General features: G+C 39.3%; 1 protein-coding gene across 8 annotated transcripts in view; it reads right to left on the bottom strand.

Annotated features, from left to right (window-relative positions):
• Positions 1-16,381, bottom strand: part of PTPN12 (protein tyrosine phosphatase non-receptor type 12) — a 158,390-nt gene that overhangs the window by 26,199 nt on the left and 115,810 nt on the right. For all 8 annotated transcript variants that reach the window (XR_006275770.1, XR_006275771.1, XM_038400706.2 and 5 more), the window contains exon 12: positions 13,561-13,646. Coding sequence is in view for 6 of the 8 variants with exons in the window: in XM_038400706.2 (XP_038256634.1) it covers positions 13,561-13,646 (86 nt within the window). In the remaining 2 variants the exon portion in view is untranslated. The remainder of the gene's footprint in view (positions 1-13,560; positions 13,647-16,381) is intronic.

Here is a 16,381-nt window from a genome sequence, read left to right as displayed (position 1 = left end):
CACTCATGTTTCTTTTACCACCAATTTCCTTCTCTCACGCCTTCTATTTTCCCACTTCTCGTTCAGCATTGCCTTACCTTTGTATGTTTGTGAAATATTCAGCTGTAATTAGTTTAATCATTTAAATGTTGGGTCTAAAGGATACTTTCAGTTTGATAAAAGTTACCATTTTTCATCCTACTGAACACCAATTCCCATTATCCTTTTCCTTTACAGGTGTCTTACTTATTCTCTAGCAAACAAAGCTATCAAGTAATTAGGTAAGAGCTTCAAGGACTTGACTCACTGAAAGATACCGGTGTAATTTAAAAACCTCCTTCGGATCCTAAAGAACCAGCACATCACTGCTGGAGTTGAAAAAATTGAGTTCTACTGTACCAAAATAAGTCTAAATTGCAAGTTAATCAAAGCTCTGGCTTTGCATCTAACAGTAGGAATAAAATTAATCCCTCCTCAGTCTAAAGTACTTAGATAAAAAAAAATCAGGTATGGCTATTGTATCAACAGGCACTAATACTGTAATACTAGAGTCTGAGATTTACTAAGGCAGTTAGCATGAGCACTAGTTACCGAACTTCCAGACTCAATGGCTCTCAGAATTAACTATACTGTGTTACCACCAGATGAAATTGGGACAGCATGAAATGTTCTTACTCAAGTTAGTGGCAGCACTCAAAATTTTTTCTTAATATTTAACATTTTGCCAATATCTAGTTCAAACACAATCTACCTAAAGATGATTATGTTCAATAAGGAATCACTATTTACTCATATTATAGAAACATTTTAAATGTTTTGTACTGTGTTATAACTTGTTATAATTCCAAAACCATTAAGGAATGTTACTGGAAGATTCTATTGGGAAGTAAAACAAGACAAAAAGTGTACTTAAGACATCCTTTTCATGTGATTAAAAATTAAAAACCTCAACAAGAATCTACTAGAATTCTATGAGGGGGTCAACAAACATGTGGACAAGAGGGATCCAGTGGATATAGCGTATTTAGATTTTCAAAAAGCCTTTGACAAGGTGCCTCACCAAAGGCTCTTAAGCAAAGTAAGCTATTGTGATAAGAGGGAAGGTTCTCTCATGGATTGGTAACTGGTTAAAAGATAGGAAGCAAAGGGTAGGAATAAACAGTCAGTTTTCTGAATGGAGAGAGGTAAATAGTGGTGTCCCCCAGGGGTCTGTACTGGGACCAGTCCTATTTGTCATATTCATAAATGATCTGGAAAAAGGAGTAATCAGTGAGGTGGCAAAATTTGCAGATGATACAAAACTATTTGAGATAGTTAAGTCCCAGGCAGACTGCATAGAGTTACAAAAGGCTCTCAAAACTGGGCGACTGGGCAACAAAATGGCAGAAGAAATTCAAATGTTGATAAATGCACAGTAATGCACATTGGAAAACATAATCCCAACTACACATATAAAACTATCGGGGTCTAAATTAGCAGTTACCCCCCAAGAAAGATCTTGGAGTCATTGTGGATAGTTCTCTGAAAACATCCACTTAGTGTGCAGCAGCAGTCAAAAAAGCAAACAGAATGTTGGGAATCATTAAGAAAAGGATAGATAATAAGCGAGAAAATATATTGCCTTTATATAAATTCATGGTATGCCCATATCTTGAATACTGTGTGCAGATGTGGTCACCCCTTCTCAAAAAAGATACATTGGACTTGAAAAAAGTTCAGAAAAGGGCAACAAAAATGATTAGGGGTATGGAACCGCTGCCGTATGAGGAGATGAAGACTGGGACTTTTTAGCTTGGAAAAGAGACAACTAAGGGGGGATATGATAGATGTCTATAAAATCATGACTGGTGTGGAAAAAGTAAATAAGGAAGTGTTATTTACTCCTTCTCATAACACAAGAACTAGGGGCCATCAAATGAAAATAATAGGCAGCAGGTTTAAAAAAAACAAACAAAAAAAGTATTTTTTCCACACAACGCACAGTCAGCCTGTGGAACTCCTTGCCAGAGGATGTTGTGAAGGCCAAGACTATAACAGGGTTCAAAAAAGAACTAGATAAATTCATGGAGGATAGATCCATCAATGGCTATTAGCCAGGATGGGCAGGGATGATGTCCCTAGCCTCTGTTTGCCAGAAGCTGGGCATGGATCAATTGATTACCTGTTCTGTTCATTCCCTCTGGGGCACCTGGCATTGGCGACTGTCGTACGATCGTATACTGGATTAGATGGGATATGGTTGGTTGGACTTGGGTCTGCGTACTATAGTGCGGACGCCAGAGCCCCAAGTTAAGTCAAAAAAATTTTAACCTAGGGTTGGCAATCATGGATGCTCAAACCCAGGGTCCCAACATGAGTCCTGCTAACCCTGGGCTTATCTTGCTGTGTAGACATACCATTAGAAAGGAAGGTATTTTACAGATGTGCAGCTTTCCAGTTGATTTTTAATCTGCTGCTTGTGTATCTGCCTACAAATAAAGGTTTCACAGGTTTCAAATGCTTACATAAGAATGGCCAAAGGTCCATCTAACCCAGTATCCAATCTTACGACAATGGCCAGTGCCAGGTGTTATAGTCTTGGCCTTCACAACATCCAGAACTTTTGCTATATTTCTGAAGCTTTGGGAGCAGATTGCCCTGGACCCTCCTGTATAAGATCATATGCATGAGGGTGGGTATGCAAGTCCAGAAGCAGATTGCTGTAACTGTTTAGAAGCTGGCTGTCCCAGATTGTACAGGTCCATTGCCACCCATTTGGTGCTGGAAAGTTGACTATTGGTAAATGGTGGCATAGATTTGAGACAAGCAGGTGTGTGGTTCAACCCAACATGACAGGCATTAAAGAATATTCCTTAAGTAATCGCTGGCTTTGAGAGATGGCATGATGCCAGTAAACCAAGTGCCAGCTCTAGCCAAGGCCATAGGTGTTTACTGACAAACTCATAGATGGAAACCAAAACAGCTCACTTGTATGTTAGGTTTGTTCTGAATAGGTATTAGTTTTATAAGAATATATTTAGACTATGAAATGCTTGTAAATTGCTGTATACATTAATCGCACTTGTAATGTCTGTATTCCATGTTACAAGGTAAGATACAAGTTTTATAAAACTGTAAAAATGCCTGCTTTGAACTTGTGAACGGACACAGGAAGAGTGGTTCTCACTACTCATCAAGGCAAACTATCAAGACTTGATGGGCCCTCTAGGACAAAGCTTTCTTGATTGCCCCATTCACCCATGAAGATTTACATGCAGGAGCACTCATCCCATTGGTTTGTACTCTGGTGAAAGGCCATATAAAGGGGCTCACAAGAAGAAATAGTTCTCTTTGCTGTCTGAACTCTCACAGGGCCAGAGACACTAAACCAAAGCATAGATCCCCAGAGCCAACCTGGATCCACCCTGTAAGACATTTTGAACATAGAGATTACTACATTTCTGTCACCTTTAGAAACCACAGATGGTAACTCATTTGTGTATATATATTTGCTTGCTTTAACCTGTAAATAACTAATTTCTTTTTCCTGGCCTGGTCTACGCTGGGGGGGGAGGGGGAATCGATCAAAGATACACAACTTCAGCTACGAGAATAGCGTAACTGAAGTCGACCTAACTTAGATCGATTTAGAATCACTTACTTAGCGTCCTCACGGCGCGGGATCGACTGCTGCCACTCCCCCATCGACTCCGCTTCCACCTCTCACCGTGGTCGAGTTCCGGAGTAGACGGCAGAATGATCGGGGATCAATTTATCGCGTCTACACTAGACATGGCCTTAGTTAATAAACTTTTAGATAGTTTATTACAGGATTAGCTACAGGTGTTCTCTTTGGTGTAAGATCTAGGGTACGTGACTGGTCTCTTGGGACTAGAAACAACCTGAATATTTTGTGATTTTTGGTGACAAGACAGTCCCCTTGGGCTCTCCAGTCTGTCTGTGACTCCATGTAAGACTACTAAAGTGATCCAAGAGTTCAAAATCAAATTACTGGGCTGGTGAAATCAAATTATAGAACATACCACCAGTTTGGGATATCTGCCCTGTTTTTGACCAACTGTCCTGAGGTAGGCACTCACAGTTATGAGCCACTCTAAACAGTGTGAAAATGGGGTTTCCAAACTGCAATGGGGCCATTGGTGGGACTCATGCTCATTGTGTGCCCGTCTCAAGGAGGACATGAATTCATAAACCGCAAAGGGTCTACTCCATAGTTATGAAGGACCTTATGGACAACAGAGGCTGAATTATGAACCTCAGTGTTGACTGCACTGGAAAAGTTCATATACCAGGGTTTTCCACCAACTGAGACAGGCTGGGACACTATTTCCACCCCATGACTGCCAAACAGGTACTCACTGTTATTCTCAGGGACCCAGCATATCCCTTTTTGCTTTGTGAAACCATACCCTGATCTTAGAGGCCCTGGCAAAAAAAGGTTTAATTACAGTCTCAGCAGGTGCAGAGTGGTGATGGAATGTGCGTTTGGCCTACTGAAATCCCGCTGGCAATATTTACAGACCTGTTTGGATTTCAGTGTCACCAAAGCCACCATTATTGTGGCTTGCTGTGTTCTTCATAATCTTTGTGAAGCCAAAAGATGAGCCATTTCCCCAAATGGAAATATGACAGACACTCAGCCACAATGTGCACGTAACACAGCTGCAGCTTGATACACCGGGGCAACAGAAATTAGGGATGCTTTGTGTTCCCACATTATGGACTGGCATGGGCTAGTGGCAGAGGGAGAATAGTATGTTTATGAATGTGCTTGTTGGGGGTGGGGGTCGGGGAAGCATTGATTGCTTTTGTGGGAGGGGATTTGATCATCATGTACTGTCCTTTTGAATGACATGACTGCTTATTATGAAATGCGGGGGCGGGAGGGGGGAAAACAGCATAGATTGATGTTTATAGCTGTATTGAGACACGGCTTTTGCATGCAATAGGAGTGGGGAACCTATCTCTTGCTCATTTTCATCCAGACTGCAGGCCACACACATTCAACTCACCCACTGGGGAGGGACACTTGGGGTTCCCCCCCTTCGGTGGGGCGAGCCGGTGCTCACGGGGGAGCTGGAGCCACGAGCACTGGCTTGCCCTGTTATAGGCGGAAGCCCCAAACCTCAATGCCCCCCATGCAAATGAGCTGAACGTATGCAGCCCGCCACTGATTTTTTTTGATGGGTCAATGTCCCCTGACACAGAAAAGGTTTCCCACCTCTGGCATACAACCTCCCATGTGTTTATTTTTAGTATATGATGTGTTGCTGTGACAATAAAATTTCTTTACAAAATGAAAACCTTTATTTTCAGACATGTATTGGAAAAGTACAATATTAAACTGCTGCATGGCAGGCCAGCTGCCTTTAGCACACCAAATCAGCAGCAACACCAAAAAGCTTTAAAAATAACCAAGAGTAAAGTGCATAAACAAGTGCAAATAGTTTAACTATATACAAGACACCCTTCATGTTTGCCACACACTTGCAGCCAGGACAGGGGTGTCGACGGGGGAGAGGTTCAATAGTTAGGACTGCATGACACACATTTGCCCTGTCCTGTCACTAATAGGGCCCCAGTGAATGGGCCACCCAGCCATGGAGTTGTCCAAGCTGTTCCTGGAATGCAGGCCGGTGTACCATGGAGGGGACACTGCACCTATCATGGTGCAGGTGCAGCAGGAGCCTGCACTTTTGCAGCCATTAGAGGTAGCAGCCACTCAAACAATTCTCTGTTGTGCTCTCTCTTCCTCCTTTAGCTGCCATTCTTGTTCCAGGAACCGTGAAGAATGCCTGCTTCCATGCTGCTACCCTGTCCTCAAGCTGCAAAGCCAGCCCGAGCCTGTCCACTTGCCTCCCAGCATGTCTTTCTTCTTGCCGCAAGTCCCTTTGCCTTTGTTACTCACGCTACTTATTGGCCCAGTCCAGAACTTCAATCAAATTAGTCATACTTCCTCCTGGAACCGTTTGCGAAGGTACAATGAGTCAGGCTTCTGAAATGTGGGCAAGCTAAGGAGGTATTGCAACATGTAGAGTTTGAGGGGCCTGGAACAGGACAAGACACAGAAGGTTACCGTCTTGACTATCACTATGCAGGAGCACCAAATAAAAATCTTTTTCGAATTTCAAGGATAGAAAAATGTTACTTTTTGAAACTCAATGTCAATATATTGGCAGAGGGTTTCTCCAGACCACAGAAGCTCCTTGTACACAGCCAGATTAAATCCAGTGAGAAAAACTGTATGCCATCAAAGCATTCATACATATGGTGACTGAACACCAAATCTATAAATGGAGTGGGCTGGTAAACTATTGAGCTGGCCCTGAAAAATACCTTTCCTCAAAATGTGACTAACTATCTGGAGTTCCTGCTATGGGTTTGGGTCAGAATTCAAGGGGGAATCAACAGGATGCTGCATTAGCTTCCACATGGCTTCAGACCTCCTATGGCTTCCGATACAGTCTTTTAGGACTGCATTTAAAAAAAAAAAAAAAAAAAGCTAGTCCCTCTCCCCCCTGGCAAATTTATGGACTGAATTCAATCCCCCCAGTCATATTTGGGACTAGTGGTTTCATCACCATTGGAATGTACAGACTACATTTAAAAGAAATGAACTACATATGAACCTCTTCCCCACCATACAGTTCAGTCCTTTCAGGCAGCTTGTTACCAACTCAGTGTATTGAGCGACATACATACAGGGAAAGTAATATTAGTTTATTATTTTAACAAACTGGAATTTTTTAGAAAAAAGTGCACCTTCCCAGTAAAAATTCTCTTTTTATAGGCTTGTTTTACTGTTTGTGTTTCCTGGTCTCTACTTTGAATTCCCTGTGGTGGGCGAGGATGGCATCGTGAGGTCACGGCACTGGCATGCAATCTGCCATTAATGGATACATGCTTCTATCTAGCATTTATCTCTTTTGCATTGGTTCGTACAGTAGAAATTGCTCCCATTCTTATATTAACACAAAAATAGACCCAGAAACTTACTTGGCTCTAGGGCAGCTTCTCCCTCTTCTGTTTCGGCTGCCAGTTCTGCAGTGGGGTGTTCCTCCAAGGGGGCATAAAAAAAAGCTCTTCTGAATACATCCTCAAGATGTGCTGCAGCTGCTCCTGTGGCAAAGCCTCCTCCTAGGACCAGTTTCACCAATAGTGTTACTTCATTTGCCTCATTCGGCACCTGCTACTGGCTCCTATTTATTTCCATGCTGGCTTCTGGGACCAGCTTGACGCCATCCCAGCTTACCAGGTCATCGTACACAGTTGATGGCTCAGTGCAGTCACCAGCACCCAGTCAGACTCATCATAAAATGGTCATGATGGTGGTGAGCAGCCAGAGATGCATTTGTGGTCTCTGGTTTTCTGGTACTCTTGAGCTGCTTAATCCATTTTCTGCACTGATTGCCAGTCCGATAAGTTTCCAGTGCCACCATCTTCTTTCCTAGTAGCTGGTATTCATGGTCACTCCTAGTACTCTTACCAAAATCCAGTTTTTCTGGTCTTGCACCAGAGATTAACCAAAATCTGGCTGTGCTCCCATGACCATGAAGTAGCACGCTTTGTAAAGGGACATCTGGTCAGTATCCATTGCAAACACTGAAGGTTTTCTTAGAGTGTGTTTGCATCTTGGCAATCAGAATAAAATGGAGGGGTTAAACACCAAACTCCAGCACTGGAAAAAGGCGGGTGCTTCCATTTCCATGGAGTCAACTGCTCATTCTTGGGAGATAGAGGACAAAGGAAGTTGGCCAATAGCATTGTGGGATATTATTGGTGAACTCCAAGGACCAGAGTCCAGGAAAGGAGGGGTGCTGCAAAACATCCCTACACTATACTACAAAACAATAGGGCTTGAACCTGGGTCCCATCTTGACTTGGGTTCAGATCAACCCTCCATGCTCACAGGGTCCTGGGACCCTGGGTCAGAGCACAAGTTCAAGAGATCTGTGTGTCGACTGAAGGGGAAGGGTTAGGGTTTTAGCCTGAGTCTGAGCCCAGACTTACATTACAGTGTAGACATATCCCAAGATCACCCAACCCAATGAAGCATTAAAGGATTTTCTTTTTATTTCCTGTATAAGCCTGTTTTCTATTACAAAAAAATCCTCTTGGCAGCATCTCACCCCATTTAATATATATATAAAAGTTTATTATAATTTTATCAATCGTTATACACCAATAGTTGCTGTGGCAAAATATGTAACGCACAATTATACTTTTATGCTCTCAGATAAAACTCAGGCTAACAGTTATATGAAGTTAAATTGACAGAGGGGGAAATTATTTTATCTTCTAAGAGGCCATATTCAGAAATCTCTCCCAAGTGGATCAAACCTCTTCACCTTCAACAGAGGAAGCTAGAATGGTCAGTCAGGAAGAGCTAAGATAAAAAGGACCCAATCCAGGAATTGTATTCAAACTTTTTCCGTAGCTACTGTAACTGTTAACATTAATAAAAAACTATGTATGTGAGGGGAAATTCAAGAACTGTAACAGTTGGATACAGCGAACAGAAGAAAATGTATACATAAACCAACTGAAAATTAAAGAATAAAAAAACTGTTTAAACATATCCCTGCAATAACTGAAGGAAAAACATTAGAATCAGAAACTGGTAAGTAGTATTACCACTGACCACACGTAAGTGGGGACTGAAGTGCAGAGAAAAGGAATGATTAGGGGGGGTCATATGGGAATGTGAGCCAAGAGCAAGAAAAGAGCATGTTAGTGGGATGCCATAGTAAGAAAATAACTTCTTGCCAAAATGCATCCGCAGATTTTTGGGACATGAAATCCAGGTAATTTGTGATAGAAGGAGGAGTTATATAGCTATAGAGCAGAAGCAAAGACTGATAGGGATCTGATGTGCTGGCCCAGTTCTTTACTCCACTCTGACATCTCTATCTTCTGACATCTCTACAGTGAGAAACTCTGCTCAATTGTGATGGCTCAATGATCATGCCACTACTCTTGGGGGGTGGAAAAAGCAGTTTTAGGACCAGATTTTTGAAGAGTAATTTTGTTTCTTTGCTTCAATAAAGCTAGCACAGAGTTTATTTTTTATCATACTATTTAACACAGAAAGGTAAGAATTTTTTAAAAAGGTAAATAGATTTATAAAACTAAAGAATCTCCAGAACCTAGACTGATGGACCATTCATGAATTTTTTTGGGGTTTCTGAAATTACTCAAGCTTTGTGCTTCATAACATATGAAATATATCCCATGGCCTATTCACTCATGCTCTAACAAATTTTGTTGCTTAATTGAGCATATCATACATGTAGACAATTACTCAGGTGCAGGCATACAGTTAGTGAAGTTTTCCATTCAGTTTGTTTTAAAGCAAAGCTATAAAGAATTCATAAAATCTACAGCTTGCTGATTAGTGTTAAAGACAGGAGCAATTTTTGATTGCTCATTTTCAAAGAGCATTATGTAAAGAAAATAAAAGGTCTTATTGTTTTCCCCCTTTTAAGTTACTACCTTGGGTAAGAACAGTTGCTTGCTTTTAAACCCTTTAGAAACTGGACATATATATTCTCAAGTATCCATTTGACTGGAAGTCTTAAAAATGTTAATCTAAAGAAGATTAAACATTTTCCACCAATATTCCTGAAGGAAGCTAAATACTTTAAACAAGCAATTTATTCAGAATAGACTAGGAACGTGGAACTGGTCAATAAAAGCCACTGCACCCTATTTAAATCCCACCTAAAAAACATTTCTACAAGGAGATATCCAAGAAACAAGATGTCTGTAACCCACTTAGCGATTCTATTTTAATATTTTTAGTCTCACCTAGATGGAGGAAAGAAATAGAATATTGAAAAGAAGGGGCATAGTGGCACTGGAATTAAAATTTGGAATTATTGTGGGAGAAAGACAGGGAGGATAGTAGTGTGCAAGATAACTGTGTTTAACAAGACAACACAGCATAACAAGAGAGACTTGAGGGTGTCACCCTGATAGGATTGTTACATATAAGTAAAGTTTTCTCCAGTTGGGTTTTTAAATTCTAGGTTCTCCAGGCCAGGGACCATATCTTCATCTGGGTTTGGGATGCATCTTGCACACCATGAGCATTACAACAATTGTCTCTGCCATAAGAAACTACGAAGTGGCAGAAGTTAGACCCAAAAGTGATGCAAAGATACAGTAGTAGGGATCAGAAAAGACCACAGATTGAGCTGAATGCCACACCTTTTTCGGGACTATTTTACCCACTAAATCTCTTACGTAATATTCTCCCAAACAACCACCACTTCTGAGAATAGTTCCAATGTCCAAACTACTGAAGTGGGGGGTAAGAGAAGGGGGACAGGAGAGAAGTAGGGAAGTCTTAGGGAAAAGGGCCTTAAAATTATTGCCCCTTTCCATGTCATCTTACAAGAATGTGAACTTTTTTTTCCACTTCTATTTCCTTGAAGCTATTTGTTTAGGTTGATCACGTTCCTGTAAGACATCCTTTCCCGACTCTAAACTTAGCCTACTCAGGATCTCATTTTATTTTCTAATCCTGATAAGATTTCCTTGCCACTCATGTGATTTCCTCTGCATTTTTTTGGTACCCTCAAGTAGATCGCAAAACTGCATGAAATATTCTAGCTCTGGAGCAATCATTTATCAACGTAGAGTCAAAGTGGATCACCACAACTCGTTTTAAATTAAATCACTTTTCCGAGAACAGAATTAGCTTCTCTCTCTAATAGTACTGCAATGTGATCTCAGATGCATTTTACATGCTCTCTCCACTCATTCTGACTCACTAGTTTCTAGACAGCTTTTATCTCCAGTTTGTACACGTGCTATTTTTCTCTCCAGCCAAAAGGACTTCAGTCTTAAATTCCATTTTACTGTATACAACTCACAGTTCTAATCTCTCCAAGCCACTTAGTGTGGATACATCATCCTGTATGTTTAATGTTCCTCCAATTCGGAGGCTGGCAAGTATGATTAATGCTCATCTTCGGCCTTCTTCTAAATCATTAAAGTATTAAATAGTATATGTCCCCAATACTGACTTGACCCTGTGGTACTCCATTTGGAAGAGATTAATTTTTAATGGTAAAAACTAACATCTGTCATACAATTTTTAATCTGTGCTATGGTATTTAACCAACTGAAAACATTTTTATACTGTACTATATAAAATATTTTATAAAGACCAAATATATGCTGTATCTACCAAAACAGTAGATGTTTCAAAAAATTCTATCAATATTACTTTATAAATGAGTTGGTTGATTGAACAGCTTCATTTCCTCACAAGTGCTGTAACTAATTCCATTATATGTCTAAATATTTTGCAAAGAAAATATTCATTGACTGGTTATTTTCTGTATCTTCCTTTATGCCCTTAAAAATAAAGGTATTAAATTTGCTGGTCAGTCATCATCAGGTACCTGTTTTTTCATTTAAAAAAAAAAAACCAAAAAAAAAAAAAAAAACAAGAAACTGCATATTATTTCACCAAAATGTTTGACCTTAAGGGGGGAAAAAAAAAAAAAAAAACAAAAAAAAACCCACAAAAACTTAGAACCCATCAATTTAAAATAAGTTTGATAAGAGAAAGTATGAGAAAAATAAAAAGCAAAACAAGGGGGTTTAAGCAATTCAACATGCAGATAATTCTGAGATGGAGATTAATTATATTGTTTACATATTGTTGAAAATAAGGAAACATTAGAAAAAGTGCCAGAGAAAGTTACCTGGTATCTTACATCAGATATAACAAGGCACATATCTAACATGTGCACCAAAAATTTGGCTATTCAGAAGTCTCAGCTGCTCACACACTCCCTACCTCACCCCCAAAAAAACAACAAAACAAAAAAAAGTGGTGCCTCTCAAGTAGATCTGATTCTCCCCTCGTCCCCAAAAAATCAGGTATTCCTTCACCATCTTTTCTTCATGTTGTCTCCCAACTATTGTCTGCTTTCAAGTTCCAATTACTTATGTTTATCTTTCTAAAAAGGGAGCAAAAAAACTAAGTATTTAGAGTCACTCCATGTCTCATTTTCCTTTCACTCTCTTTTTTCTGGAGGTATCTCTAGAGCCTTGCGTGCCTGTCTCTGCAAGCTATTTTACATCTATACCTCCAGTCTCCCAACTTCTCAGTTTTAAGTTTTTTCTCTTGGAATGAATAAAAGGTCAGTTGGTAAAACCATTCATCTTAATTATTAAAGTGTTCTTCCTTTTTATCTTTGATATTTAAAGGTTATATCTATAATGTATAACAGATAACACTATGTAAGTTTGTGCATATACTGTACACACAACCAAAAATAGCATTATAATAGCTTTTGTGTGCATTAGATACTACAGAATCAGGGGGAATATGACAAAGTAAATGTCTTTGTTAGTTTTGTAAATAGACAATTTAGGGGAAGCTCTTAAACATCCTCCCTTCAACATGCTTCTATTGCTACAACTATGCAGTCAGAACATTAGCTGCAGCCTAAAAGTCTTCATAATATGCTGATTTACAGCTTGTCTACATTATCTGCTGGATCGACGGGCAGCGATCGATCCAGCGGGGATCGATTTATCTTGTCTACAGCCGAGTGCTCTCTTTTCAACTCCGGTACTCCACCAGGACAAGAGGCGCAGGCGGAGAAGACGGGAGAGCATCAGCCGTCGACTTACCACAGCTCTAAGTACATTGACTACATTGCGTAACTTAGATAGATTCCCCCTACCACCACCACCCCCCCCAGTGTAGACCAGTCCATAGACTCTTAAGTGCCTAAATCCCAAATGATGCATAGGCTCCTAAATCAGTTAGGTGTTGTGACACTGCGTGCAGCAATGCTCAAATAGCTTTAAAAATCTGAGTCGTGGTGATTCAAAAAAGTTTACTATTAGCTTTTTGAAGGCTTTCCTTACTTTTTCTAGGTAATCTTTAAATAGCTTGGCTTCCATATTCCAAAGTTCTTTTGTTTTGCCAACAAGGCTTTGCTAAGAAGTTTTTGGGTTTTTTGTTTGTTTTTTTTGAGTGGGTGGAAAAAACTAATATATAATTTGAAGAGCTTCTGATACCCCATACTAAGGGAAGCATGGAAGAGGTTAACTATATGCTCACTATAAAAATAAGGCACACACTCTTCACAGCCCAAACAGGAAAGAAGCAGCACTTGATTTACAACACTCAAAACAGTAAATTTGCCCCCTAAAGTTTGCAAAAATACATTCAAAAGTCAAAATAGACCACATTAAAACATACTTTCAACACTAATTTAATTATATATGTGTCAATCTCTGAAGTATATTATCTTGAGATCATGTAACAGTTGACTAGGTTAGGATTTCTGTTAAATATCACACGTGGTATTGCTGTGATGCAAGACTTATTCAGTGTCTTAAGACAAATTGCTAGAACAAGGTGGAATAACTGCTGTGTAAATTACATTTTAACTTGCCTTTGGAATTATGTAAATTAATACTTGTTATACCTGCACAAAATCCATTTGTTCGTGCAAAATATGGGCTATTAGTAATATCAAACGAGACAGGATTGGTCATTTAAGTATAAACTTTATAACTCTCTAAGTTCAAAACTGAGGTGAACAGTACCTGCGGGTCCGTGGAGGCTTTGGTGGAGGAGAGTCTTGTTTCTCAAGATCTACAGAATTGACAGTTTTCTCTGTACTAGTTTCATTCTGCCATAAAATAAATAAATGAATAAATAAAAAAAAAAAATCCAACTATTTTATTCGAAGTTGAAAAAATCACGATCACTAAAATGTAATACATTTCTACATGTTCCTGAAACAGAATGAGGACCCAAAACCAAAACTTGTAAAAAGCATGGGGTGACAATAGCAAGTTACTAACCCACCTTACACTTGCTTCAGCTTCCAATTTAAGTATAGATTACATTTTATACATACATTTTATTTATAAAAGCACCTCTTCCCAAAAAAGCACTCTGAGGGAATTGAGACAAGGATCTTAAAAGGACACTAACTTTAGAACCCACTTCTGAACAATTTTTTTTTAAACTTACCATTATTCAGTATTACGTAACAAATATAACAAATATCAGATTCATCTGTCACTTTAGTAATGAAGTCTTTTTCATACTGTTTACTTTAAGTATTTGTCAGCACTGAGTGGTCAGTGAATCTCACCGTTTCCCTTGTACAATGAATTTTCCATTTGGGGGGAAATGTGTCTCAAACCACAGAGGGAAAACACAAATTGGAAAAGGGATTTGATAGGAGGGAGTAATATACAAGATGATGCATTTTCCCTAAAGTGACTAGTTTTCAAGTTAACAGTACCCCTTTGTATTTAAAAATAAAGTTTGAGATATTCTCCTGCCTTACACAGCAAGCCATTGCAGAAGGAAAATGCCACCCCTCCTCCCCACTAAATAAATTTAGTATTCAGGTTAACTAACTAGAACTGCACCAGGTACAGAAAAATCCAATTAGTTTTTATGTACACAGTTACCTTAAACATGTGCATAACAATTCTGAAGGCAAGTTCAGAAGTTAGCACTATTAAAAATGGAATACAATATTTTTGAAAAAGATATCGTCTTGGAGCTAACTTTTGCAAATTTTCTTTTTAAAAGACATTTCAAACTGGCATTGCAAGCATCCCAGAAACAAGTAATTTATTCCCAGAAACATGACATTAATTTCAACTGATATGCCTATCACTCCTAGCTCAGTCAGATGTGATCCAGGGCACATGTGACCTACTGTTGCCTTCTGACAGCGTGTGGCTTATTTACACTAAGTAGCTGACAGTTTTTTATAATGTGGTTGCCTGTCAACTAGAATACCTGACTTCTAAGCTGTATCTTTGGTATCAACCCCAGAAGAGAGCACAAGGACTGACACCTGGACTGAGCCCCTACCTCCATCACTGGCAAGAGACTGAGCCATACTGGTGAGAACATTGGGAAGTTTGCATTTCCAAATTAAAGCTAAATCTAAATTAAAGCTAGTTCCATTAACTTCATCCTCTGAAGAGAAGGGCAGATGGAGGTATTAAGAGAAAACCCTAGCCTTCCTAATCACACATTATTGGCCTCAACCAACCACTTGCCTGCTTTCCTAGACAGATATTATTGCACTGTCCAGCAGCAGAGAAGTTTAAAGAAAAGAATCTGCTTCAAAACAGGTTTCAGAGTAGCAGCCGTGTTAGTCTGTATTCGCAAAAAGAAAAGGAGTACTTGTGGCACCTTAGAGACTAACAAATTTATTTGAGCATAAGCTATCCGATGAAGTGAGCTGTAGCTCACGAAAGCTTATGCTCAAATAAATTTGTTAGTCTTTAAGGTGCCACAAGTACTCCTTTTCTTTTTGCTTCAAAACAGTAAGGACAAAAGAATATTAGTTCACCAACCTTTAGTCTAGCAATTGATTTAAAAACCAGTAATATATTTATGAACCAATATGCTGGTTATTGAATGAGACAAAGATCTGGCCCAATGGCAATCCACTGCTATCTTGAAGAAACTCCTCACTCTCCCCTATTGTGGTAGGACTCTTGCCTACCAATAGTTATCAGCATTGCAGTGGTAAAACACCAGAAGGTTTTCACATGAGATGTTTGTGTGCCCCATTCTGGATTTAAGGAACAGCCTAAATCAGAATTCTGAAGGGAATGCAGAATCTACCTTCCTGATCAAAGAGATTTGCTACAGCAACAGGTATTCAGATTAAATCTAAATGGTGATAACAATTCAGAATTACTGGATGCTTTGTTAAAGTATTTTCATACTGAAGTTCAGGGAACAGATCTTTTCAGATCTCAGCCTATGAACCGTAGTCAAAACACAAACAGTATAGGAGTCTTTCTGGCACCTTAGAGACTAACAAATTATTTGAGCATACGCTTGCATCGAATGCATCCGATGAAGTGAGCTGTAGCTCACGAAAGCTTATGCTCAAATAAATTTGTTAGTCTCTAAGGTGCCACAAGTACTCCTTTTCTTTTTGCGAATACAAACTAACATGGCTGCTACTCTGAAACGTGTCATTATTTAAATGGGTAACTTATTTAGCTAAACATCTAATAGAAGTCAGCTAGGATGAAGATTTGAGACTGACAGTGAAGACATTATATGATCTTCTTTGCTCTAGTCTAAGTAGACTGTATCCGTGTATTTGCTGCTATGTTTTAACTACATACAAAAAGCTACACTAAAAAATGTTAAGGTTGCAAAGTTAAGCACACGAAAAGGTTAGAAAATGCAAGAATTAAGGTTGCTGTGCAAACTTAATTCAGATCCCTTTTACAGACACAGGATATATATCTAATTATATGATGACATACTATTTCCTCTACCTTATTTTGCAAGGCCTCTTCGTAGTTCAGCTGAAATCCACACTTACAGTATGGTTCTCTGCCCCTCCCCAGTGTCTGTACAACAAAGATT

The sequence above is a fragment of the Dermochelys coriacea genome, chromosome 1, assembly GCF_009764565.3.
Source record: "Dermochelys coriacea isolate rDerCor1 chromosome 1, rDerCor1.pri.v4, whole genome shotgun sequence".
In the NCBI taxonomy this organism is placed as follows: Eukaryota; Metazoa; Chordata; order Testudines; family Dermochelyidae; genus Dermochelys; species Dermochelys coriacea.
The sequence above is the reverse complement of the archived record's forward strand: the minus strand, read 5'-3'. Positions and strand labels throughout refer to the sequence as shown.